Source organism: Mercenaria mercenaria, chromosome 18, assembly GCF_021730395.1.
Source record: "Mercenaria mercenaria strain notata chromosome 18, MADL_Memer_1, whole genome shotgun sequence".
Taxonomy (NCBI): Eukaryota; Metazoa; Mollusca; class Bivalvia; order Venerida; family Veneridae; genus Mercenaria; species Mercenaria mercenaria.
Window position 1 is genome coordinate 29,944,818 of NC_069378.1, and position 25,338 is coordinate 29,970,155.

At 35.8% G+C, this 25,338-nt stretch overlaps 1 protein-coding gene across 2 annotated transcripts in view; it reads left to right on the plus strand.

Moving 5' to 3' along the window:
* The first annotated feature begins 672 nt into the window (after window positions 1-672).
* LOC123538701 (uncharacterized) overlaps window positions 673-25,338 on the plus strand; it is a 38,333-nt gene continuing 13,667 nt past the window's right edge. Inside the window, exons 1-14 of one of the 2 annotated variants that reach the window (XR_008368292.1) lie at window positions 673-815; window positions 2,848-2,961; window positions 3,737-3,800; window positions 5,165-5,215; window positions 6,424-6,474; window positions 6,929-6,979; window positions 7,608-7,658; window positions 8,322-8,372; window positions 8,831-8,881; window positions 9,519-9,569; window positions 10,232-10,282; window positions 11,348-11,398; window positions 13,115-13,167; window positions 14,787-14,862. Coding sequence is in view for 1 of the 2 variants with exons in the window: in XM_053529506.1 (XP_053385481.1) it covers window positions 13,141-13,167; window positions 14,787-14,862; window positions 15,577-15,701; window positions 21,695-21,806; window positions 22,516-22,617; window positions 23,239-25,074 (2,278 nt within the window). In the remaining variant the exon portion in view is untranslated. Of the gene's footprint in view, window positions 816-2,847; window positions 2,962-3,736; window positions 3,801-5,164; window positions 5,216-6,423; window positions 6,475-6,928; window positions 6,980-7,607; window positions 7,659-8,321; window positions 8,373-8,830; window positions 8,882-9,518; window positions 9,570-10,231; window positions 10,283-11,347; window positions 11,399-13,114; window positions 13,168-14,786; window positions 14,863-15,576; window positions 15,702-21,694; window positions 21,807-22,515; window positions 22,618-23,238; window positions 25,075-25,338 lie in introns of those variants that run through there. The other variant, XM_053529506.1, reaches the window with a different exon arrangement.

Here is a 25,338-nt window from a genome sequence, read left to right on the forward strand (position 1 = left end):
CGCCTATCCCATATACAGGGAATTCTAGCGTACGCCTTTAATATGTTTTTGTTGAATTGACCAATACATGATTTATGTTCTAAACAATTTACTGTTGTTTAATTGCAAACTGCGATCATAGTGCTGTTGCGTTGCAGTTTCCTTTGTTATTATGTTATTATAAAATGTGGAAGATATTAGAATATTTTTCCCATTTCTTGTACTAATGCATAAAGATATTCATTTACCAGTGAAAGCACATTCTGTTTTACCACACTCATGTCACCTTTTTTGTGAAAGTGTAATTTTAAATGCACACTCTAATGCTACCGATTCAGCCCGCAGCAATGTTGGCCGCTGTTGGAACACGTAATTCAAATTGAATATACTTTCCAATTTCTGCTAATTCTCTATGGAAATATGTCAGTATGACTAATTTTTTAATGATTTGTACTACTGAGAAAAGAGAAATTTAAGACATTTGGTCCATTTTGAACAGGTCTGGTAGAGGAAAAAATGATAGGCTACTACAGTTTCAACAGCATTGTCAAGTCTATGTTTTAATTTCACTGTTAAGAGAAAAGTTTGTGGTTCAAAAACCTTTTAAGGAAGTTCTACATTCCAACCTTTATTATTGAATGTATTACATTGCCAGAAGTTCCACATGTATATCATGTTTCAGGAAGAGGAGTTAAAACAACAGTTCACAGACACAAAGGTGACTTCTTATTAGTGTATTGTGGAGAAATTGTGTCTGGTGAGGAAGGGGAAAAAAGAGAAGCTCTTAAAAGTACAGGATTCCGTTTCTTCTATTCAAAAGATGGTAGAAGTTACTGGTAAATTAATTCTACTTATTCATGAAAACAAACAATAATGAGTAAGGTAGTCGTTTAGTTAAAAAAGAGATGGTGTACAAGACACTGTGTACTTGAACCTTCGCTTCACTAAATTGGAGTACCAGGATTTGTCACAATAAGATACCAGTACTAAATTACTGATGTTTGTGTCACAGTACTCTCAGCTAATACAGACTTGAAATTTAGTGACAGTTGGATACCAGTTAGAAGTGCAGAAGTATTGCTTTTAGATAATTTTTCAATAACTTTTTCTCTTGGGCATAATTCCATGACCCTTCAAGAAGTTAAAAGCTAATCTTCCCAAAACTTGGTCAGTTTGTTTATATGATTACTTTAAAATTCAACAAAACAGTCTGATAAAACTTTAAAATGTTATTCACTTTTTGAAATTGCATTTTATGCACTAGGCATGTTCTCATATATAAGGAAACTCCTGAAGCAATGTCATCATGTCTTGACTTTGTTTACTAATTAAAGTAATTTTTAGCTCACCTGAGCAGGAAGTTGTGATTTATTGTGACTAGTGATTGTCTGTCGTCGTCATGTGTTAACAATTGCCTTGAAATGGCTTCTCCTCTGAAGATGCCTGTCTAATTTTCATCAAACTTCACAGGAATGTTCCTTGTGTGGTCCCCTACCAGAATTGTATGAAATGGCTGCTAGAGCAAAAAAAAAAAAAACGAAAAAAAAAACTTTAAATGACATCTGATAGATTTCAGCCAAACTTCATGGGAATGTTTCTTGTATGGCTCCCTATTAAAATGGCACCAGAGCTTAAAATAGAACACCTTTTAGACCACATCTTCTCCGCAACCATTTGGCTAATTTCAGTCAAACTTTATGGGATGGTTCTCTACCATTGTTGCTCAAATGACATCTGTAACAGCTGGATGTCTAACAAAGTATCATATTGACTGTAAAGTAGGATTACAACTGCTAATGCGATCAGTTCAAGGGAGTACATTTTTCCCACTTCTTGTTACTGATAATCTCCAAACTACATTAATTTTAGTAATTACGCAGATCTTTGTGTGTATTCTAGATATTCTCTATTCACTCACCTAAGCAGTGATGAAGAAACCTTTTTCTGACCAACTAATGTCTACTTTTGTCATAGAAAACCCTTGTGAATGCAACAGACAATATATTTCTTACCGGAGCACAGAATGATTATCTGGACCCGCCCGCTTAGCTCAGTAGGTAAGAGCGTTGGTCTACGGATCACGGGGTCGTGAGTTCGATCCTCGGGCGGGGCGTATGTTCTCCGTGACTATTTGATAAACGACATTGTGTCTGAAATCATTAGTCCTCCACCTCTGATTCATGTGGGGAAGTTGGCAGTTACTTGCGGAGAACAGGTTTGTACTGGTACAGAATCCAGGAAAACTGGTTAGGTTAACTGCCCGCCGTTACATGACTGAAATACTGTTGAAAAATGGCGTTAAACCCAAAACAAACAAACAGAATGATTATCTTAATAAAATCCAGACTAAGTTTGAATGCAGTCATTTGGGATCAGAAACAAGATCACAGGCTGAGGGTTAAATCGTGAAGCTCCATCAGAAGAATTTTGATGAAATCAAGATCAAAATGAGAGTTGGTTTGCATAAAGCTTCTTTAGAATCAATGCTTTGATACAATTAATTGAAGTTTGACTGTTGATCACAGTTTCACACAGAGTCAAATTCTCAGTAATAGAAAAACCTTAAAGAATACTGTGCTGAGATGAGCGATATAGGGCCATTTTGGCACAAGTGATTCAACTGTTACTATCAAACTTACCTTTTATGATCATGTACAAGATTGGTTTAACACCATATACAGTATTCATGTAAGGCTTATGTATTTGGTTGCTCAGCTTAAGACTGTTGTAAACCATGGAAGCATAGCTGAAGACAGTGCTGCAATAATGCAGTTTATGATGCAATCTTTGCTTGTCTGCTCTGTCCTGACATAAGCTTGCTGCAAAAATGTTTGTGATTTTTGAAACAGAACTATTTTCATATTTCAGTATTGATGCAACCGAAGAAAGCGGTAGGCTTTGCAGGTTGGTGAATCATGGTGACAAAAATGCTAATGCTCACATGAAGAACATGGACGGCAAATTGGTTTTATTTGCACTGAAGTAAGTTTAGTCTTTAGGCTTTTAACTGCAACAGGTTGATGCATGGTATTAGTAAGGAATCTTAAGCTTCCTTGGTCCTGAATAATGTTCTCGCTTATCTTCACCTTTACTGTATTACTAGTTGTTAGCATAAGTAAGTAATATTACTCTGTTAATTATGAAATGTGGCATAGCAACATTGTCTGTGTTAGATGAATTTTGGAAGAAAGTAACACTTGCTTTTTGATTAGTGGAAAGCGCAAGGAATAAGACTTATGGGAATGATATCTTAGGTCTGGCAAGGTGCAATACAGATTGTGTAGCCAGTACTCTACACCAGCTCTGGGTTTTAGTGTAGTCTGCGTCCATCCCGATTTGGTTTCTATTTAATAGCTAATGAAAAAATTAAATCAACACTGAAACAGTTATAGCAGAGACTTTATATTTAATACAATGATTGATCTAAATGAAAAGGTCAAATTTGTTTCGATTAATATCATATGAACAATTACCAAAGATGCAAATGAATAGATGACCCAAATTGGTTTTGGGGTCAGATGATCAAAGGTCAGTGTCACAGGGGTTCAGATATACTTGACAATCTGTAGTTGTAAGGTTGGTATAAATTCTGCCTTGCAAATGGTTGTAGTTTGGGATATGTATTAGTTATATTGGAGGTCACCGTTGGATATGTATTAGTCTATTAGTTATATTGGAGGTCACCGTTGGTGAACAGCTCCCCCCCCCCCCCCCCCCCATGTGGTATATTATTGACCTACTCTCTTCCTGTTTACAGAGACATAGATGAGCATGAAGAAATTCTTTATGACTATGGTGTCCGTGGTTTACCATGGCAACAGGTATACTTTTTACATTTCATTTTCATTTCATTTTTGTAACAAGAGGCTTTCTAAGGAAGTTTTCACAAATTTTCATTAAAAAGTGCCAAGGCCCAGTGATGACAACATATCATACATATATAATCCTTTGTGGACATTAGGAGTGTTAAAAAAATTGTTTGGCCCAAATGTTACAGCAATCAGCTTTTGAACTTTTGCCCAAATGGTTGCCTTAAAACAGTATATTGTGTTCTGTCGCTTATGTGTATACTGGTATATATATAATGTACATGTATACCAGATAAGACCTTGATGTACACACAGCCATTAGGTCACCAGTAATTAGAGTCATTTGTCATTGTTATAAAATGATTGAAAATGTCAGAAACTGTATGATTCTTTATTACTTTCTTTTACATTCCCAAACTTTAAAAGTACAATTTCTTGCAGAATAAGGATCAGAAAGGTATACTTGTTGCAGGTGTTGCATTACAGTTTTGTTTATTTAATGCTTTATTTAATCATTGATGATATAGTTGTACTTTTAACATTAAAAGTTGAAATTTACTTGAACTGTAGACCCTAGATTAGCCATTTGTATCTATCAATGGCCAGTACTCATTGTACATTCCACAGCTGTGTGGACCCTCTAGTACAATCTTAAGCTTTGTCAGAATATTTTTCTGTTACGATTTTTATGCGCTGCTTAGAGAGCATATACCCGGGTAGTCACCACTGTGTCCATCTGTCGGACCTTTGTACAGAGCATAAATCACATAAAATGGGAGGTTAACTGTATAAACTTGAGCAACAATAAAGGACATTATGGAGAAATGCAAAGGTAAAGAACCATAATTCTACACTGTCTGGTGTTTGAATTATTTCCCTTTACCAAAAATCAATGTCCAGACATAAATGGGGAGTTTATTCAATCAGCAAGCACTGGTAGAAGACATTAATTGGGATTGCAGTGCACAAGAACTATAATTCTAGCTGACATGTATTTTAGTTATCTCTTTATTTATGAAGGCTTTGAGCAGAACCTAAAATTATGTAAGAGTTATATTTGATATTTGATGGAGTTGATAGAGGTTTTGAGGGGAGGTGCATTGACAAAGAATGATACCTCTAACTGACCCCATGTTGAATAACCTCCCTTTGGTAAAGTCAGCATTTCTAACCATTAATTTAGGCCACAAAGGCAGTCGGAAATTCAGAGAGATCATGATCCAGATGTTACTATAAATAATGAGTCTTAAAAGACCAGCTTGCTTTTGAGAACACTTAATGGATTTTTGACATTCTTGCAAATAGTAATTTGCTGCTTTTATTTGTCCCTTTGTTGTATATAATGAACACACTATAATTCTTGTTTTGTATTTCAGGGTCCTTAGATTCTGTGCGAGTTCCTAGTGATCATGCATCAGATGCTGATGGTATGTTACAATTAACAATATAACACCTGTTTCAACAGTATTTTTTATGCCCCCGAAGGGAGGCATATAGTTTTTGAACCGTCTGTCGGTCTGTCAGTCTGTCGGTCTGTCTGCAATTTTCGTGTCCGGTCCATATCTTTGTCATCGATGGATGGATTTTCAAATAACTTGGCTTGAATGTGTACCACAGTAAGACGACGTGCAGTGCGCAAGACCCAGGTTCGTAGCTCAAAGGTCAAGGTCACACTTAGACATTAAAGGATAGTGCATTGATGGGTGTGTCCGGTCCATATCTTTGTCATCGATGGATGGATTTTCAAATATCTTGGCATGAATGTGTACCACAGTAAGACGACGTGCAGTGCGCAAGACCCAGGTCCGTAGCTCAAAGGTCAAGGTCACACTTAGACGTTAAAGGATAGTGCATTGATGGGCGTGTCCGGTCCATATCTTTGTCATCGATGGATGGATTTTCAAATAACTTGGCATGAATGTGTACCACAGTAAGACGACGTGCAGTGCGCAAGACCCAGGTCCGTAGCTCAAAGGTCAAGGTCACACTTAGACGTTAAATATCATTTTTCATGATAGTGCATTGATGGGCATGTCCGGTCCATATCTTTGTCATTCATGCGTGGATTTTAAAATTATTGGGCATGAATGTGTACCACAGTAAGACGCCGTGTCGCGCGCAAGACCCAGGTCCGTAGGTCAAAGGTCCTAAACTCTAACATCGGCCATAACTATTCATTCAAAGTGCCATCGGGGGCATGTGTCATCCTACGGAGACAGCTCTTGTTTTCAACCAGTTTTTCTTGGGGGTAGTGTACCTAATCATTATTATAGAAGTACTAGTGCTAGACCCTTATCCTAGGTAAGAAACTGCTTACTTTCTCACATAAAGGGGCATGGTTGATAACAGGTCTCCTACCCAGAACTGTCCCTATATGAAAGGCTACTGAGATTTAAAGTCAGTGACTCTAACCACTTGACCAAGAGGTAGCTGGAAATTCAGACAGATCATGTTTCAGATGCTGCTTACAATTTATGTTACAATAAATGATGAAAGAAGTAGAAGATAGCATTCTTTCAGTCACTACTGCACATTAGACATTTGTTCCAGATATTTATTTGCTGCTTTTGTACTTCTCTTTCTTGTATATTATGAGATGGCATTAGGGAACACAATATTCTTGTTTGCATTTCAGGGTCCTTAGATTCTGCACAAGTTCCAAGTGATCATGCTCCAGATGCTGATGGTATGTTACAATTAATAATGAAAGATATGTCTTAACTAAAATGCAAAACTGAATGTGGTGGGGGACAAATATATTTGCCCATGCCCACCTGTGAAAGTATTCTAGAGTAACTGCTCTGTTTGTTTTTTTTACCAAGTATCAGTCAGCTATGTTAACCAGTATGATGTGAATTTTGTCAAATTGTAAATATGAATCATATATATAGAGAGAAGTGTGTGATACAAAAATTTACATTTCAAATGTGTTAAGTCCTCATTTTTAAGGTAACACTGTCCTCACAGTTTGGGTTTTGTCTGTCCTCAATATGCCAAACATAGACTCCAGCTTGCTTTTCAGTCAACTTTGTAGATATTAAACATTCCTTCAATAAAGTAATTTGCTGCTATTGTTCTTCTCTTTCTTGTATAGTATGAGATAGTTCTATGGTACACAATGTTCTTTTTTTGCATTTCAGGATATTTAGAGTCTGAGGAAGTTCAGAGTGACCATGCTGCTGATACTGACGGTATGTTACAATAAATAATGAAAGCTGGCACTTAATTAAAAGACAGGCTTAAGTTTTATGGCACTTTCTTTATGTGTGACATTGATTGGCCACGGTAATTTGCTGCTATTGGATTTATCTTGTGTATTAGAAGATGGAAAACTGATATACAGGTACTCTTGTGTTACTGCATCTTTAAATTGTGGAGAATTTTATAATTTGTTTGATTCTCTTTTACGGCCATTTTAATAGTATTTCACAAATGTCATGCAGGCTTTTTACTTAATTGTCATTATAGAAGTACTAGCACTAGACCTGTATCCTGCATAAAAAACTGCTAACATTCTCACATAAAGGCAATATGGTCATTAGGAGGTCTCAAACCCAGAACCCTCACTAAATGAGAAGTTACAGTAATTTGAAGTGAGTCACTTGAAAGACTTGATCATGAAGGTGGCTGTAAATTCATTGTGACCATTCTCCAGATGCTGATGGTATTGAACAATTAAAAATGAAAGAAGACCAGCTTGCCTTTAGTTCACTCTCTGAATATTTGGCATTTGTTCCTAATAGTAATTTTTTTTATTGTTCTTTTTCTTGTACATTATGAGATGGCAAAATGGTACACTTTTTTTCTTTTGTATTTCAGGGTCCTTAGATACAATGGAAGTTCAGAGTGACCATGCTGCAGATGCTGATGGTATGTAACAGTAAATAATTAAAGATAGATCTTTAGTAACAGGCAAACTTGCTTTTAGGTCACTTTGGGTTTGACATTTCTCCCCAATAATACTTTTCTGTTTCAGATTTCTGTTTGTTGTATGTTAGGAAATGGCAAAATAGTACACAGTCAAGTGTTCTTGCTTTGTATTTCAGCATCTTTAGATTCTGTTAAATTTTAGAGATTTGTTTGTTTGATTTTAGATTTATGCCTGTTTCAACAGTATGTCACTACCATCATGCAGGCAGTTTACCTAAGCATTGTTCCTTGAATGTACCATTACTGGAATTGAACCCTACCCTCTGTAAGAAACTGCCATGTTTCTGACTGACGGGGAAATACATTGTAGCAATTATCGAGGGTCGAACCAGTAACCCCTAATGTGTGAGAGTTTACTGTAACTTGAAATCAGTGACTCTAACCACTTGACCATGGTGGCGGTTTGAAGTTCAGCTAGATCAGATGCTGATGGTACTTTACAATAAATAATGAAAGACTTAAAAAAACCAGCTTGCTTTTTTAAGTCCACTTTCTGGACATTGGACATTTATTGGCAGTAGTAATTTGTTGCTTTTGTTCTTCTCTTTCTTGTATATAATGAGATGGCATAAGTGAACACACTATTCTTGTTTTGTATTTCAGGGTCCTTAGATTCTGCACAAGTTCCAAGTGATCATGCTCCAGATGCTGATGGTATGTTACAATTAATAATGACATATGTCTTAACTAAAATGCAAAACTGAATGTGGTGGGGAACAAATATATTTGCCTATACCCACCCATGAAAGTATTCTAGAGTAACTGCTCTATTAATATTTGACCAAGTATCAGTCAGCATCACAGCTATGTTAACCAGTATGATGTGAATTTTGTCAAATTGTAAATATGAATCATATATAGAGAGAGAAGTGTGTGATACAAAAATTTACATTTCAAATGTGTTAAGTCCTCATTTTTAAGGTAACACTGTCCTCACAGTTTGGGTTTTGTCTGTCCTCAATATGCCAAACATAGACTCCAGCTTGCTTTTCAGTCAACTTTATAGATATTAAACATTCCTTCAATAAAGTAATTTGCTGCTATTGTTCTTCTCTTTCTTGTATAGTATGAGATAGTTCTATGGTACACAATGTTCTTTTTTTGCATTTCAGGATATTTAGAGTCTGAGGAAGTTCAGAGTGACCATGCTGCTGATACTGACGGTATGTTACAATAAATAATGAAAGAGGGCACTTAATTAAAAGACAAGCTTAAGTTTTATGGCACTTTCTGTATGTGTGACATTGATTGGCCACGGTAATTTGCTACTATTGGATTTATCTTGTATATTAGGAGATGACAAACTGATATACAGGTACTCTTGTGTTACTACATCTTTAGATTGTGGAGAATTTTATAGATTTGTTTGTTTGATTCTCTTTTACGGCCATTTCAATAGTATTTCACAAATGTCATGTGGGCTTTTTACTTAATTGTCATTATAGAAGTACTAGCACTAGACCTGTATCCTGCATAAAAAAAAACTGCTAATATTCTCACATAAAGGCAGTATGGTCATTAGGAGGCCTCGAACCCAGAACCCTCACTAAATGAGAAGTTACATTAATTTGAAGTGAGTCACTTGAAAGACTTGATCATGAAGGTGGCTGTAAATTCAGGGTGACCATTCTCCAGATGTTGGTGGTATTGAACAATTAAAAATGAAAGAAGACCAGCTTACTTTTAAGTTCACTCTCTGAATATTTGGCATTTGTTCCTAATAGTAATTTTTTTTATTGTTCTTTTTCTTGTACATTATGAGATGGCAAAATGGTACACTTTTTTTCTTTTGTATTTCAGGGTCCTTAGATACAATGGAAGTTCAGAGTGACCATGCTGCAGATGCTGATGGTATGTAACAGTAAATAATTAAAGATAGATCTTTAGTAACAGGCAAACTTGCTTTTAGGTCACTTTGGGTTTGACATTTCTCTCCAATAATACTTTTCTGCTTTAGATTTCTGTTTGTTGTATGTTAGGAAATGGCAAAATAGTACACAGTCAAGTGTTCTTGCTTTGTATTTCAGCGTCTTTAGATTCTGTTAAATTTTAGAGATTTGTTTGTTTGATTTTAGTTTTATGCCTGTTTCAACAGTATGTCACTACCATCATGCAGGCAGTTTACCTAAGCATTGTTCCTTGAATGTACCATTACTGGAATTGAACCCTACCCTCTGTAAGAAACTGCCATGTTTCTGACTGACGGGGAAATACATTGTAGCAATTATCGGGGGTCGAACCAATAACCCCTAATGTGTGAGAGGTTACTGTAACTTGAAATCATTGACTCTAACCACTTGACCATGGTGGCGGTTTGAAGTTCAGCTAGATCAGATGCTGATGGTACTTTACAATAAATAATGAAAGACTTAAAAAACCAGCTTGCTTTTTTAAGTCCACTTTCTGGACATTGGACATTTATTGGCAGTAGTAATTTGCTGCTTTTGTTCTTCTCTTTCTTGTATATAATGAGATGGCATAAGCGAACACAATATTCTTGTTTTGTATTTCAGGGTCCTTAGATTCTGCACAAGTTCCAAGTGATCATGCTCCAGATGCTGATGGTATGTTACAATTAATAATGACAGATATTTCTTGCATACCAGACGGGGATTTCTGGTATCTTTACCAGTGCTGGAAAAATCCATCTTACACCCCGGGGTGTAAGATGACTCACGTGCTGTAAATGACGTGTAACGAACTACATATATGTAGAATTGTAGTAATTTATATTTTATTTAAAAAAACAGAATAAAAATTCAATACCTTGACAGTTCCTATTGGTTCCTGATAGCATATTTCTCGATTCAAATCACGTTATTTTATCAAAAATTCATAACGTTACGCTGCAACTGATAAAACAAAACCGGAACTAAACATTGTTGCTTGTTTTGAAGCGTCATGACGTCTTTCCTGTTTACGGACGTTGGTTTCCCGCTCTTTGTTTAAATACACTGCCATAAGAAATAGTTCTAAAAAGAAAGCCGTTCGATTGATTTTATTTTTGTTATTATTTCTTGAAATCGGTATGCAAGAAAAAGATTCTGTCACTGGTTATAAGTGCAGATGGAAATATCCAGCTCTCAGGTAACTCTTTAGGCGGTAACTCGGCTGGGAGCCTCGTTACCACCTAAACAGTTACCCTCGAGGCCGGATATTCCCGTCTGCACCTACAACCAGTGAAAGAATCTTATAGTCTTAACTAAAATGCAAAACTGAATGTGGTGGGGAACAAATATATTTGCCTATACCCACCCATGAAAGTATTCCAGAGTAACTGCTCTGTTAATATTTGACTAAGTATCAGTCAGCATCACAGCTATGTTAACCAGTATGATGTGAATTTTGTCAAATTGTAAATATGAATCATATATATAGAGAGAAGTGTGTGATACAAAAATTTACATTTCAAATGTGTTAAGTCCTCATTTTTAAGGTAACACTGTCCTCACAGTTTGGGTTTTGTCTGTCCTCAATATGCCAAACATAGACTCCAGCTTGCTTTTCAGTCAACTTTATAGATATTAAACATTCCTTCAATAAAGTAATTTGCTGCTATTGTTCTTCTCTTTCTTGTATAGTATGAGATAGTTCTATGGTACACACAATGTTCTTTTTTTGCATTTCAGGATATTTAGAGTCTGAGGAAGTTTAGAGTGACCATGCTGCTGATACTGACGGTATGTTACAATAAATAATGAAAGATGGCATTTAATTAAAAGACAAGCTTAAGTTTTATGGCACTTTCTTTATTTGTGACATTGATTGGCCACGGTAATTTGCTACTATTGGATTTATCTTGCAATATGGGTCACACTGTTCTTGTTTTTTGTTTACAGTAATGGCAGTAGTCAGTGATAATTGGGTCATCATGGCCTTCTTGTTCAGTGAAAAAGTGATATAATACATTTAACATTGTCAACAGAACTGATAGCTCACAGTTTCAGTTGTTTTGATGTTGGTTAAATTTTTCTCCAAACTTTGTTTTCTTGATTTATCTTTGCTACTTTTGCTCAAAGTATCTTAATATGAAGTACATTGCAGTATATTTGCAAGTACATGTATGTGCAAAACTCCACCCATTATCTCTAAAGGTCAAGGTTCCTCTGGTTGTTAAACATAGGCTCTTTTCTGGGACATAGCTATTAAACTATTCAGAATACTACAGATTGTCAAGAGTATATAGAGAGGTAGTGTAGTGATAGACCATATCTCTAAACTGAACAAAATTGAAAATGTAAGCCAATGATAGAAGACCTTAAGACAAATTATGGTTTCAAAAAACTGTAACTCTACCTAAACCTATTGAATAATTTCCCTTTATTAGCTGTTGTGATTGCCTTTCTGTTGTCTGTCATCTGTTCACACTTAGCTCGGTTACACACTAGATGCCATATTTTTAGTCCAAACAGCATGAGTTTTGGCCAGAATGTTGCCCTAATGAAATCTAGGTCGAGTTTATAACTAAGTCATGTGGAGTGAAAAACATGTCTGTAGCGTAGATCAATAACACTCTAGAGGCCATATTTTCAGTCCAATGATCATGAGACTTGGTCATAATCTTTGTCTCATTGATTTCTAGGTTAAGTTAGAAACTGGGTCCTCTGGGGTCAAACACTAGGTCAAACGATCAAATCAAAGAAAAAGCCTTTTAACGCTCTTAATGAAATTATGAAGAATGCACAGACCCAGAACAACCACATACAAAAGCTCAAATCCAATAATGATAAGACTTAGTCAGAATGTCTGTTTTTGTAAAGTCTAGGTCATGTGGGGTCAAAATCTAGGTAACTTAGATCAAAGGAAAACCTTTTTAGCACCCCAGAGGCCACATTTTCAGCCCTTTGATCATGAGACTTGGTTGGAATGTTTGTTTTATTACTATCTGTGTCATGTTTGAAACTGGGTCATCTGGGACTAAAAACTAGGAGGCTTAGTTGAGTACAATTCTTAGGTCACTGGTTCAAATAATAGAAAAACCATCTGGTGAGTGACCCAGGGCCTCATTGTCTTGGTGTTGAATTTTTGTCCAGGCATTACTCTTTACATGTCTTAACAAAATTCATTCAAATTGTATTACAATGATAGAGGAGTCATCTTTCTTAAAATGTCTGCTACAGGCCATAAGTCATACAGTATTGAACAGAATTTATTTAACTTGCATACAATATTTGATGATGCTTCTGCCTTTTTGTTTGCAATATGCTTTAACTAGAAAGATTTTAGTCACAGTTGTAAAGGAGTAGGGGTGGGGGAAATTGGCCAGGTCCAACATCACTGCTTCAGTGGCAAGCACTGAGAATAGTGGAGCACACTGTCTTATAAGAGAGCTCTAGTTAAACATGTTTCTACAAATAGATAATAAAGCATGCTAAATTAAAGCTATTTTTTTACAGGTTGTCCCCAATCAGTTCAGGGTATTATGTTTAGTGGAACTCACATTAATTATGTAAGTACTTTTTGTGAACTACCATGTACAAAACCCAGCAAAGTCTCTTGGGGGAAAGGCCTTTCAAATAATTATTAATTATTATCAATAAATATAGAATACAAACACTATCATATGTTAATTGTTGCCAGTAAGTAAAACATTTGTGTATATGTGTTGCACAGTGAGGACCGATTAAGCATGTCATTGAGGACAGTGTTATGTTTCAAATGAGGACAACTAAAACACAACTGCAGATTGATACATCATGACCTTTGAACCTGCTTTTTAATCAGATTTCTTGCATATGTGTCAGCAGATTATTTACATATTCAGTCAAACTTTGTTCACTTAAACTCATAAGGGCTGTGAAGATGACTTCTAGAGATCATGGGTTTGGGCCAGTGGGGTTGGTCCATTATGTTTCAGAATTCATGGTACACCTTTACAGACCTATATACACATGGATTAGGGACTTACAAACATCAGTAAACTTACACATGTACTGGTAATCAGTGTAAATTATGTGTAAACTAGGAATGGGAATGAATACTGAAATCAATATTCGAATATTCGGTTTGCCATATTTGAATATTTGGCTAGTTTTAATGGAAGCTTTAAATTCTTATTACCTGATTAGCATATACACAACGTATTCATTTGTTTAAAGCGTGGATCATTGTAAATAAGGCAAAAAAATAATGTTTGTTTCGGGTAACCCGGTCCTACATAGCAAAACCCGCCGATCCTAGCGTTTTATTTCACGATTCTGTCGGTATAATCATGAACATATTTAACTAATTCAGTGTTTTAGCTTCAAAATGATACAAAAAAATCAAAACGATTATAATTTAGACCATCGAAATTTTATCTAAAAATAGCAGGTCGTCCCATTTAAACACGTGACGCGCTGTTGTATTACCGCCGCCATTTTGAAAATTTTCAATCGGTGTGTAAAAATCGTCGTGTAAAAAGCAAGTAAGGCAGACTTAAACCTCCTTCAACATGAATTTATGCATCAATCATATGTTATTTCTTGATTTTATTATAAAGTACTTCAAAATTTAATTTGAATACGGCCGATGGCGGATGAAAACCGATTCTGCGGATGGTCTGAAACGTCGTACAAAATATTTTGAAAAGATCGACAATATCTACAAGTTTGGTATTGTTTTCGGGAAAAAAAATCTACAACTTGTTACATAAAACAGGCGCCAATAAAAATGAACAAAAGATAAAAAGATATCACATTTACGCCTAATACAAACTGTTAATCCATAGCGATGACCCCAGGTAATTATGCATTGCAATTTTCTTGATAATTGGACATCTTTTGACACGCATCTGACACATTGACGCCTGTTGCAAACTGTTAATCCGTAATGATGGCCCCTGCCAATTATGCATTGCTATTTTCTTGTTAATTAGACATCTTTTGATACGCGATAAACTAACATGACATGCTTTTATTCTGTAGAATTAGCATGCTCATATTGCCCAAAATCAATGATACTTACTTTGAAATAAAATATACAATAATTTACGAATATTCGAATTTGATTTTCATATTCGAATATTCAACCGATTTTCGAATATTCGTTCCCATCCCTAGTGTAAACCAAATCATTCTTCATTTTCAGGGCTTCCTTAAACTGTTCAAAACCTTCCATTTAGTAGAGAATGTTAATGAGACTGACATACTAGTAGTTCCAGCATGTAAGTACATTTATAAGGAGCTGCATAGTTAAATTCTGTAACTTTTTCATAGCTGTCATTTAACACCTAAAAGAAACAGACTTTTCTTTGATTGAAGTGAAGACTATACTCCGGTGGCAACAGATCAGAGACTAAGAATATAATTGCCATGTAAAAATCCTGGTAAATGCACTGTTAATTTTGGAGAATGTTGGACATTGTCCTTAGGTTATCTGCTGGATGTCAGATGAGTATTCAAAATGTTAGTCTCTACTTATAAAATTTTTGTTGTTCCGTTTTGATTATGGTCTGATTTTCTTGGAATTTTCATTGACATATATATCTGTGTTTTAAATTTTAAAGCTGTGTAAAGAATAAATTAAAGCTTGCACACCACCTGTCATTGGTGTATGGAAAACTTATATAACTGCTCATATTATATTTGGAATTATTCATATTGAACAGCTGAAATGCATTTGTTTATCCCAGTGAAAAAACAACAAAAAACAAGAAGACAAATCATTCTTAAAATGTATCCATGAATTTCAGAAAATTCATGAGCACAAAGTGCTCAGGGTGAGCTATTGTTATCGCTTACCTTCTGGAGTCTGTCTGTCCGTCCACTCTTTTACCATCTCCAAAACTGCCTGGCCAATATAAAGGTATCATTTCTATTGCAGTGTGGCAGTGACAAATTTATTTTGTAATGCAACTATTTAATATTTATCATTTCAGCAATTAATGGACATACAAAAACACCTACTTTGAAATTATTCAGATGTTTGCTTGGGCGGAAGACAAAAATAGTTAGTACCCGCTGGATCAAGGATTCTGTTCGTTTCGGGCAGGTCCAGGACATGGTATGTAAACTTTTAAGAGTATGAATAGAGTTACGGTCCTTCATGTAGGCCATGTATGTTGGTGTTACTTGAGCTGATAACTAAAAAGAATAACTTCCAGTCTCTAGTTTGGCAGAGATTTTAACCAAGATGAGAAGTTCTAGTTGCAGCTAAAATATGTAACATTAATTTTGGCCCATCACCATAGGTTGTGTTGGGGGGCAAATTAGAGTCACTTTGTCCTTCTGTCATTCTGTCCCTGATCAGGTTCTTTAAACCTAAACTCCTCATTCATTATCTGGTGCCATTTCTTCAAACTTTCAGCAATGATCGCCATTGATGCCTAGTTGTACAGCAGGGAAAATTTATTTGAAATTGCTCTCCCCCTTCCTGAGTTATGGCCATTCGTTAATTTTTGCTTTATACAAATTATTGTCACCTAAACTCCTCACTGGTTATCTAACACAAATTCTTCAATCCTTTAACTATGATTGCCATTGATACATAGTTTTGCAGGAGGGAAAGATTTTTGGATTTACTTTCCCCCTTCCCGAGTTAATGACCCTTTGTTTCTTTTCACTATATACATATTCTTATAGTTCTTGTCACCTAAAATCCTCATATATTATCTGACACAGTATCTTCAAACTTTCAGCAGTTATCACCATTGATGCCTAGTTGTGCAGGAGGGAAAGATTTTTGGATTTTGTCTCCCCTTTCCTGACTGATGGCCCTTTCTTATTTTTCTCCATATACCTGTAGTGCAAGAGCAGAGTGTTTTTGGAATGTGACATCTGTTTAACAAACAAATCTTTAATCCTGTGACAAAAAAGCATTCGGGGGGCATGAATCACAAAAGTGATAGTTCTAGTTTAATATTATATGTTATTAAGTAAGTGATTTGATATAGGCCCTGTTATTTGTCCAAGGGCGGTCGTATAGGCCCAAGGCAGTAGGTCGAGGGCAAATAGGACTGACCGTAGGGCAAATAATAGGGCCTATATCAAATCACTTATTTAATGACTACTTTAATAAATAAATACATATAATTCCCACTGCAGCAAGCAAATGACTATTTTATTAAACAACATATAATATTAATGTGCAGCCCCACCATTGGTAGCAATAATGTCTTGAAACTAAAACATTGCACTACAGGCTGTATCCCCATACTGCTTGAAGGTTACAATCAGTATAGATGAATTAAAGAGGTATATGTGCTTCACCTATGCTGTAAACAGAATGTTTTAAGTTAGCAATTGAATTCAAAATGGCTGCCATTGGAATTGTGTCCGGAAGTAAAAAGTTTTATTGGCCTTCTTCATCAGCCAATCAAATTGCAAGAATTCTATATTGGACAGGGGCCAATATTTATATCAGTTTGCGGCCCTGTCCTTGTAAGTTACAGACCACCGGGTCTATGTTGTATTGCACGAGATTTCTTCAGTGTTGGGGGCAAATAATATGTAGTTACTTAATAAAAAACAGTATCTGCCTTTTTTCATTACACAAAAACTTCAAATCACAATTTCCTTGTGAACACGATAGAGACCACATTTTGTATTTGATTTTAATCAAACTTGCACTCAACTTGTATGGGCATAATTTCTCGGTTCCTTTCGAAAACTGGCCAGATCCCATCATAGGTTCCAGAGTTATGGCCCCTTAAAGGGCCAAAATTTGCCATTTTTTGCTTGTGAACACGATAGAGACAACATTTTGCAATCAACTTTAATCAGACTTGCATACAACTTGTAATGGCATAATATTTCGGTTCCTTTCGAAAAGTGGCCAGATCCAATCATGGGTTCCAGAGTTATGGCCCCTTAAAGGGCCAAAATTTGCTATTTTTTGCTTGTGAACACGATCGAGACAACATTTTGCAATCAACTTTAATCAAACTTGCACACAACTTGTATTGGCATAATATCTCAGTTCCTATCGAAAACTGGCCAGATCCCATCATGGGTTTCAGAGTTATGGCTATTAATTTGCTATTTTTGGCTTGTGCAGCCATATAGAGATTTCATTTATGGTTTGATTTGATACAAACTTGCAAAATATCTTCAACAACAATAAATTTTGGAATACATGATGAATCTGTCAGATCCAGTCATAGGTGCTGGAGTTATCTTATATCTGATTACCTCCCCTGATTTTAATCAAAATGGATTTGTATCAGTAAGTACTTATAGGACTCATTTGAAATTTCATTGTTGTCATAAGCTGGACTCAGACAGTCAGGGTAGATAATTATGGACTGATTTTATGTCAAATTACCTCCCTTTATTTCAAATTAAAATGTGTATATCTCCATAACTAATGAAGATACTGACCTGAAATTTTATTTATGCCATCAGATGGACTTGGACAATCAGTGAAGATACATATTGACTGAATTTATGACAGATTACCTCCTTTTAATTTTTATGTAAATGAATATACCTAGCAGCTTCTAATGAGATTGGTTTGAAACATTATTTATGTCTTCCATGGTAAGAAATTTCTACTTTTTCTTACTTTTCTAATATATTGTTGTAAAGGCTTGTACTCTGTATCTTCTGCATGCATATACCAATACATGATTACCTCCCCTGATTTTAATAAAAATGGATTTATCTCAGTAAGTATTTATACGACTCATTTGAAATTTTATTATTGTCATTAGTTGTTTGGAGACAATCAGGGTAGATAACTTTGGACTGATTTTATGTTAAATTACCTCCCTTTGTTTCAAATTAAAATGGATATATCATTGTAACTGATGAAGATGCTGATCTGAAATTTCATTTATGCCATCACCTGGACAATCAGCTTAGATAAATATTGACTGAATTTATGACAAATTACCTGCCTTTATTTTTTTTGTAAATAATTATGCATTAGCAGCTTCTAATGAGATTGGTTTTAAATGTTATTTAAGTATTCCAGGGTAAGGAATAGTCATGCTAGTATAAAAATGCAGCATTTGAGCCTAGGACCCTTAAACTTGGTATTGAAATTGTCCCTGTCTAGTACATGCCATAGGTCAAAAGGGACTGTTACAAGAAAATATTTATCCTAATATTTATTGTGTATGCCTATGTGATCTACATGTATATCAAAACTTGATCTTATTAAGAGCAATGGTACTCAGGTGAGCCATATAGGGCCATCATGGCCCTCTTGTTATCCCCAGACAAAAGTCGGAGGGATATAGTTTTGGCGTTGTCCGTCCGTCCGTCCTCCCATCCGTCCGGAGCCATATCTAGGAAATGGTTGGGAATATTTATTTAAAACTTCATATACCTGTTCACCACTATGAGTTCTTGCGGCCCGTCAAGTTTCAGTCAGATTGCCCAAGTAACACCAGAGTTATGGCCCTTAGAAGTTTCTAGTGTTAACTATATAGGGTACTATAAATATGGCAATTTCTGCATCATAACTTTTGATATATTTGACCTTGAACTATGAAAGTTTAACAGAATTTAGAGCACTATAATGTGGTTGTGCACACACAATTTCGTATGGATTTCTTTTGTAACTGCAGAGTTACTGCCCTTTAATTGTCTAAAAATCCACATATTTGTACATAACAAACTTGCCATTTGGCAGAATTTCATTAAATTTCTTTCATTCTTTTCTGTGAACATTTATTATAAACTTGTGAAGTTGCGCACCCACACCTGGTCGCCCACTCGCCTTGGTCACCCGGGGTGACCCAGGGGTCACTTGATTTTACATAGGAAAATCTTTAAAAATCTTCTTCTCAAAAACCAGAAGCCCTAGAGCTTAGATATTTGACTTGTAGCATTGCCTAGTGGACCTCTACTAAAGTTATTCAAATCATGACCCTGGGGTCAAAATTGACCCCGCCCCATGGGGTCACTTGATTTTACATAGGAAAATCTTCAAAAAATTTCTAAAAATAAACCAGAAGGCCTAGAGCTTAGATATTTCACATGTAGCATTGCCTAGTGGACCTCTACAAAATTTGTTCAAATCATGACCCCCGGGGTCAAAATTGACCCCGCTTCAGGGGTCACTTGATTTTACATAGGAAAATCTTCAAAAATTTTCTAAAAATAAACCAGAAGGCTTAGGTCTTAGGTATTTGACATGTAGCATTGCCTAATAGACTTCTACAAAATTTATTCAAATCATGACCCCCCAGGGTCAAAATGACCCCGCCCCATGGGGTTACTTCATTGTACATAGAAAAATCTTCAGAATTTTCTAAAAATAAACCAGAAGGCCTAGAGCTTAGATATTTCACATGTAGCATTGCCTAGTGGACCTCTACAAAATTTGTTCAAATCATGACCCCTGGGATCAAAATTGACCCCGCCCCAGGGGTCACTTGATTTTACTTAGGAAAATCATTAAAAATTTTCTTAAAATAAACCAGAAGGCCTAGAGCTTAGATATTTCACATGTAGCATTGCCTAATGGACCTCTACAAAATTTATTCAAATCATGACCCCTGGATCAAAATTGACCCCGCTCCAGGGGTCACTTGATTTTACATAGAAAAATCTTCAAAAAATTTCTAAAAATAAACTAGAAGGCCTAGATCTTAGATATTTGACATGTAGCATTGCCTAGTAGACTTCTACAAAATTTATTCAAATCATGACCCCCGGGATCAAATTGACCCCGCCCCATGGGGTTACTTGATTGTACATAGAAAAATCTTCAAAATTTTCTAAAAATAAACCAGAAGGCCTAGAGCTTAGATATTTGACATGTAGCATTGCCTAGTGGACCTCTACAAAATTGGTTCAAATCTTGACCGCCCCCAGGGTCAAATTGACCCAGCCCCAGGGGTTACTTGATTGTACATAGGGAAATCTTCATAAATTTGCTAAAAATAAACCAGAAGGCCTAGATCTTAGATATTTGATATGTAACATTTCCTGGTAGACTTCTACAAACTTTGTTCAAATCATGACCCCCGGGGTAAAATTGGCCCCGCCCCAGGGGTTACTTGATTGTACATTGGAAAATCTTCAAAATTTTCTAAAAATAAACCAGAAGGCCTAGAGCTTAGATATTTGACATGTAGCATTGCCTAGTGGACCTCTACAAAATTGGTTCAATCTTGACCCCCCAGGGTTAAATTGACCCAGCCCCAGGGGTTACTTGATTGTACATAGGGAAATCTTCATAAATTTGCTAAAAATAAACCAGAAGGCCTAGATCTTAGATATTTGATATGTAACATTTCCTAGTAGACTTCTACAAACTTTGTTCAAATCATGACCCCCGGGGTAAAATTGGCCCCGCCCCAGGGGTTACTTGATTGTACATTGGAAAATCTTCCAAAAAATTTCTAAAAATCATCAGTTTGACATTAGAAACATGTAGCTCATATTACTCTGGTGAGCGATCCAGGGTCATCATGACCCTCTTGTTTTTCATTTTTAATTTTCCATCAATATTTATATTCAACATGTGAAATTTTGTTCCCTCTCCAGTTCCCCCGCACCCCCACACCCTTAAAAAATAAATATATATACATATATATATTTCCATTTCTTTTTTTTTTTTTAAATGTTCAAACCTTCAACATGTTAAGTTGTGACTGCACAAGCCTTGCCCTCAGTCATGTTCAAGATATCTTACCAGTGTTCTCATAAGGACATCTGTTTTTTTAAGTTCAAATGTACATGTTAAACAACAACACCTGGTGCCAAACCACTCAAAGACAATATTTCGTTCCAGTTAAACTTCAAGCTCATATTTCAATTAACTGCATTTAATTTTAAAAGCTAAGTTTATTACAGTAAGCATATCCCATTCAAAATAAATTCTTTAGTCAGGATCAGAGTATCATACATTTATTATGTACTCTTTAATTAAACATTTGTTTTCTGTTAAATTGATTTTGACTAATGAAATTATTTGCTTCTTTAATTAACATCCTTAACTTTTAGCCGGATATATTTTTTTGCCATTCCTCACCACAAACCCTTTCGGCGGGGGATACCAATTCATTGAATTTGCTTGTTTAATTCTGCTTTTATATTTTTCAGGAAACCTACCACATAAAATCTGTCGGCAATTACGGACAAATTAAGAGGGCAGAAGATTATAAACAATTTGAATATCAAATGAAGGGGAAAACCTGGATTAATATTAAGGAAGGTACGACTTAAAGTATCATGAAGATCCTGTTCAAAAATCTGTCTGTTATATTAGCCAGTTCCTTATTCTAGCAAAAAGGAGTATAATCTGCATCCTGTGCTGGGGCCTTTTCTTTAGCAACCTGCTTTTCCGGTTTTGGGTAAACCTTTTTGGTGTATGTGAAAGGATCTGTATGATGGCTAACATGGTTCCTTGTCTGCTATGCATCAGGAATGTTAAATGCATTGAAATTATTGAATCAAGTTAAAGCTCAAGCCATTGTATATTACACTTTTTTCTTGCAAACAGAAGTGAAACATATTAAACCCAGTTGTACGTGGTGCATATCAAGTTCTGCTTGAAAATACTGTCAAGAGTTATGGAACTTTAGTTTCTTTCACAATACTTTAAACATAGAGGTTATTGTGGCTCCATATCTTCCAAGATGATAAAATAGGATCTAAGGAAATTTCACAAAAGAGATATGTATTAAACCTAGGTGTGCATGGTGTGTATTAACTTCTCTCAAATGTGTTAGGCACTCATTTTTAGGGTAACAGGTGTCCTCATTTGGGGTTCGATCAGTCCTCAATATGCCTCACATAGACATAATATCGTCTGTAAGTTGATAGCAAAATTCTGAACTTTTAAATGATATTTACTTCTATTAGGATTTAAGGCTACATAATGTATTTCAAAGTTTTCATTTTGATAATATAATTGTTTCCAGAAGAAGTCAGACAGATGATTGAAACCATAGGTGGGGTTGCAACAATAAATGCAGGACCTGCTGCTGTAATTGTATGTGCTGATGATGAAATTTATACATCAGGTATATTCATTGTCATGTTATTTGTCAAAAGATAGGTGTTATTGTTTTAACAATGCCTTACCACTAATCTACCCAGCCTTATGACAATATCACCTACAATGCATAATTATATTCATCATATATATACAAAATAGGAAGGCATATTACACCTGCAGAGACCTGATATTGCTGAAATTTTACTTGACCTGTTTCTGGTCTGTGCAAATTTTCCTGAATCCATAGTATTCACACATAACTTTCATCACAACAAGAATAACAAATTTGTGGCCTTGACTTTGATATTGTTGACATAGATTTGAAATCTGTCAGTTTGTAACAAAAGCAGTAAACCTTAATTTTACCAAGAATTGTGATATATGGTATGTAGCATCATCTAGAGTACCTCTATCAAAAGTGTTCAAATTAAATCACTATCATGGTCAAATATGGCAGTGTTCTTGGTTATACAGACTTACATAGAAAACAACTTTGAAAAATCTTCTTGTCCAAAACCAGTGCTAACAGCTGTTGTATTCAGGTTAGCGATATAGTGCCATCATGGCCCGTTTGTCTTAATATGTTCATGGCAGTGCCAATTAAAGGTACTTTTTATAACGGGCTCTTTCTGACATTAAATTTCAGAATGTTGTGTGGGAAAAGAATGGCTGTTTCAATGCATTGTTGAAGGTCAAGTTGTACCTGCTGCAAGACATGAAACAACACATGTAAGTGACAGTGAAGAGGAAATGTCTACTGTATTAGAAACATTTCCATTTAGCAAGAAAATACGTGTGCAGACATCAAAAGATTTTTCAAGAACTAACAGGACCCAGAAGTTCCAAGCATGTGTCTACTGTGGCCAGCTTGATAAAAAAATATCCAGGCATTTGATGAACCAACATGGCGAGGAACATGAGGTTGCAAAGGTATGCAATATGAAAAAAGGTTCTGCAGAGCGCAGGAAAGCTTGGATCAGACTTGCAGCGAAAGGAAACTTTGCACATAATAACAAAGTTAAACAACAAGGCTTTGGAATAATCATTCCAAAATACAGAACATCTCAAGTCAAAGAGGAAAAAAGGTATCTCCCATGCGAGTACTGTACAGCCTACATAATAGATAGAGATTTATGGAAGCATCACAAGACATGTGTGGCCAAACCAGAGGCTGCTAAAAGTGATGGACCAGTCAGAAATGCCAGACTGTTGCTACCAAAACAGTGTTCAGACCAGCTGTTTAGAGATGTAATTTCAAAACTGAGGGATGATGCAGTTGCTGCAAAAATTAAATGTGACCCACTCATACTTGAATTTGGACAAAGGAGATATGACAAAACAGGCAAGTATCAGCATACACATACTCATATTTCTCAAAGACTTAGAGAATTGGGACGGTTTCTTATCAGAGCAAATAAACTAGATCCTTCATTGAAACAGTTGTCGGATTGCATTAATCCAGAAAAATGGACCACCGTCATGAAGGCAGTTAAAATGGAGGCTGGTTTTGATGAGAGTACACAAGTCTATGAAAGTCCTTCATTTGCTATAAAGTGTGGGCATAGCCTTAAAAAATGTGCAAAAATCCTCCGAAATCTTGCCAATGAACGTGGTGATACTAGTACCAGGGAAATGTGCATCAAATTTCTTGAGAATTATGAAGATGAGTTTGGAGAAAGGGTTGATGCACCTGCGAGGGATTGTATGAATACAAAGCAGTACAACTGTCCAAAGCTGCTTCCTCTTGTTGAAGATGTTGTGAAGCTGTCAAACTTTATTACTGGTGAAATTGAAAAAGTGAAAGCACAAATAAAAGATGGAAAAGGAAGGGAACAATACTCTCGCTTGTGTAAATTGATACTCACTCAAGTAATCTTGTTCAACAGAAGGAGGTCAGGGGAAGCAGCGAGAATATCCAAGGAAAGTTTCAATAAGGGGTTGAAATCCCCAGATGTTGATAATGCTGTGAAAGAATCCCTGACAAAATTTGAACAAAAATTGTGCGAATCACATACCAGAGTGGAAATCAGAGGGAAACAAGGGAGGAAAGTTGCAGTTCTCTTCACAAGTGAAATGAAAACTAATATGGAACTTCTTATTAAGAAACAGCAAGAGATAGAAGGATGGAACCCTGAAAAAATTTTTGTGCCAGTAAACTGTCAAAATCCATACAGAGGTTCTAAAGTCTTAAAAGAAATATCAAAAGAAGCTAACTTAAAGGATGCAAACAGAATTACCTCTACACGTCTGCGAAAACAACTTGCTACTATGTGTCAGGTCTTGAATTTAAGTGAAGCCAGTCAGGATATTCTTGCAAAGTTTATGGGGCACGATATCAGAATTCACCGGGACTACTACAGGCTGCCTCAGGGTGCCTTAGAAGTAGCAAAAGTTTCCAAAGTCCTTCACATGATCAATAATGGAAAATTAGCAGAAGTTGCAAACAAAGACCTAGATGAGATTAATGTGCATGAGCGTGTTGGTAAGTAAATGTTAGGTACTCATCTCAAGAATGATACAAAATAAGAAGTTCATATATTTGGTAGTTTGTTCCTTTAAGCATACATTTCGAGCTTATATGGTACCATAATAGTTTTAACTTCCCCATCCAAGCTGTTCTACCTGTCTAATTTAACAGGTAATAGCTATTAGTTGATGTAATGTTTGAGAAATTGTTCCTGCTGCAGACATGATTGATTTTTTACTTCTAATCATTTTTAGCTCTAATGGTACAGAGCTTGTAAAA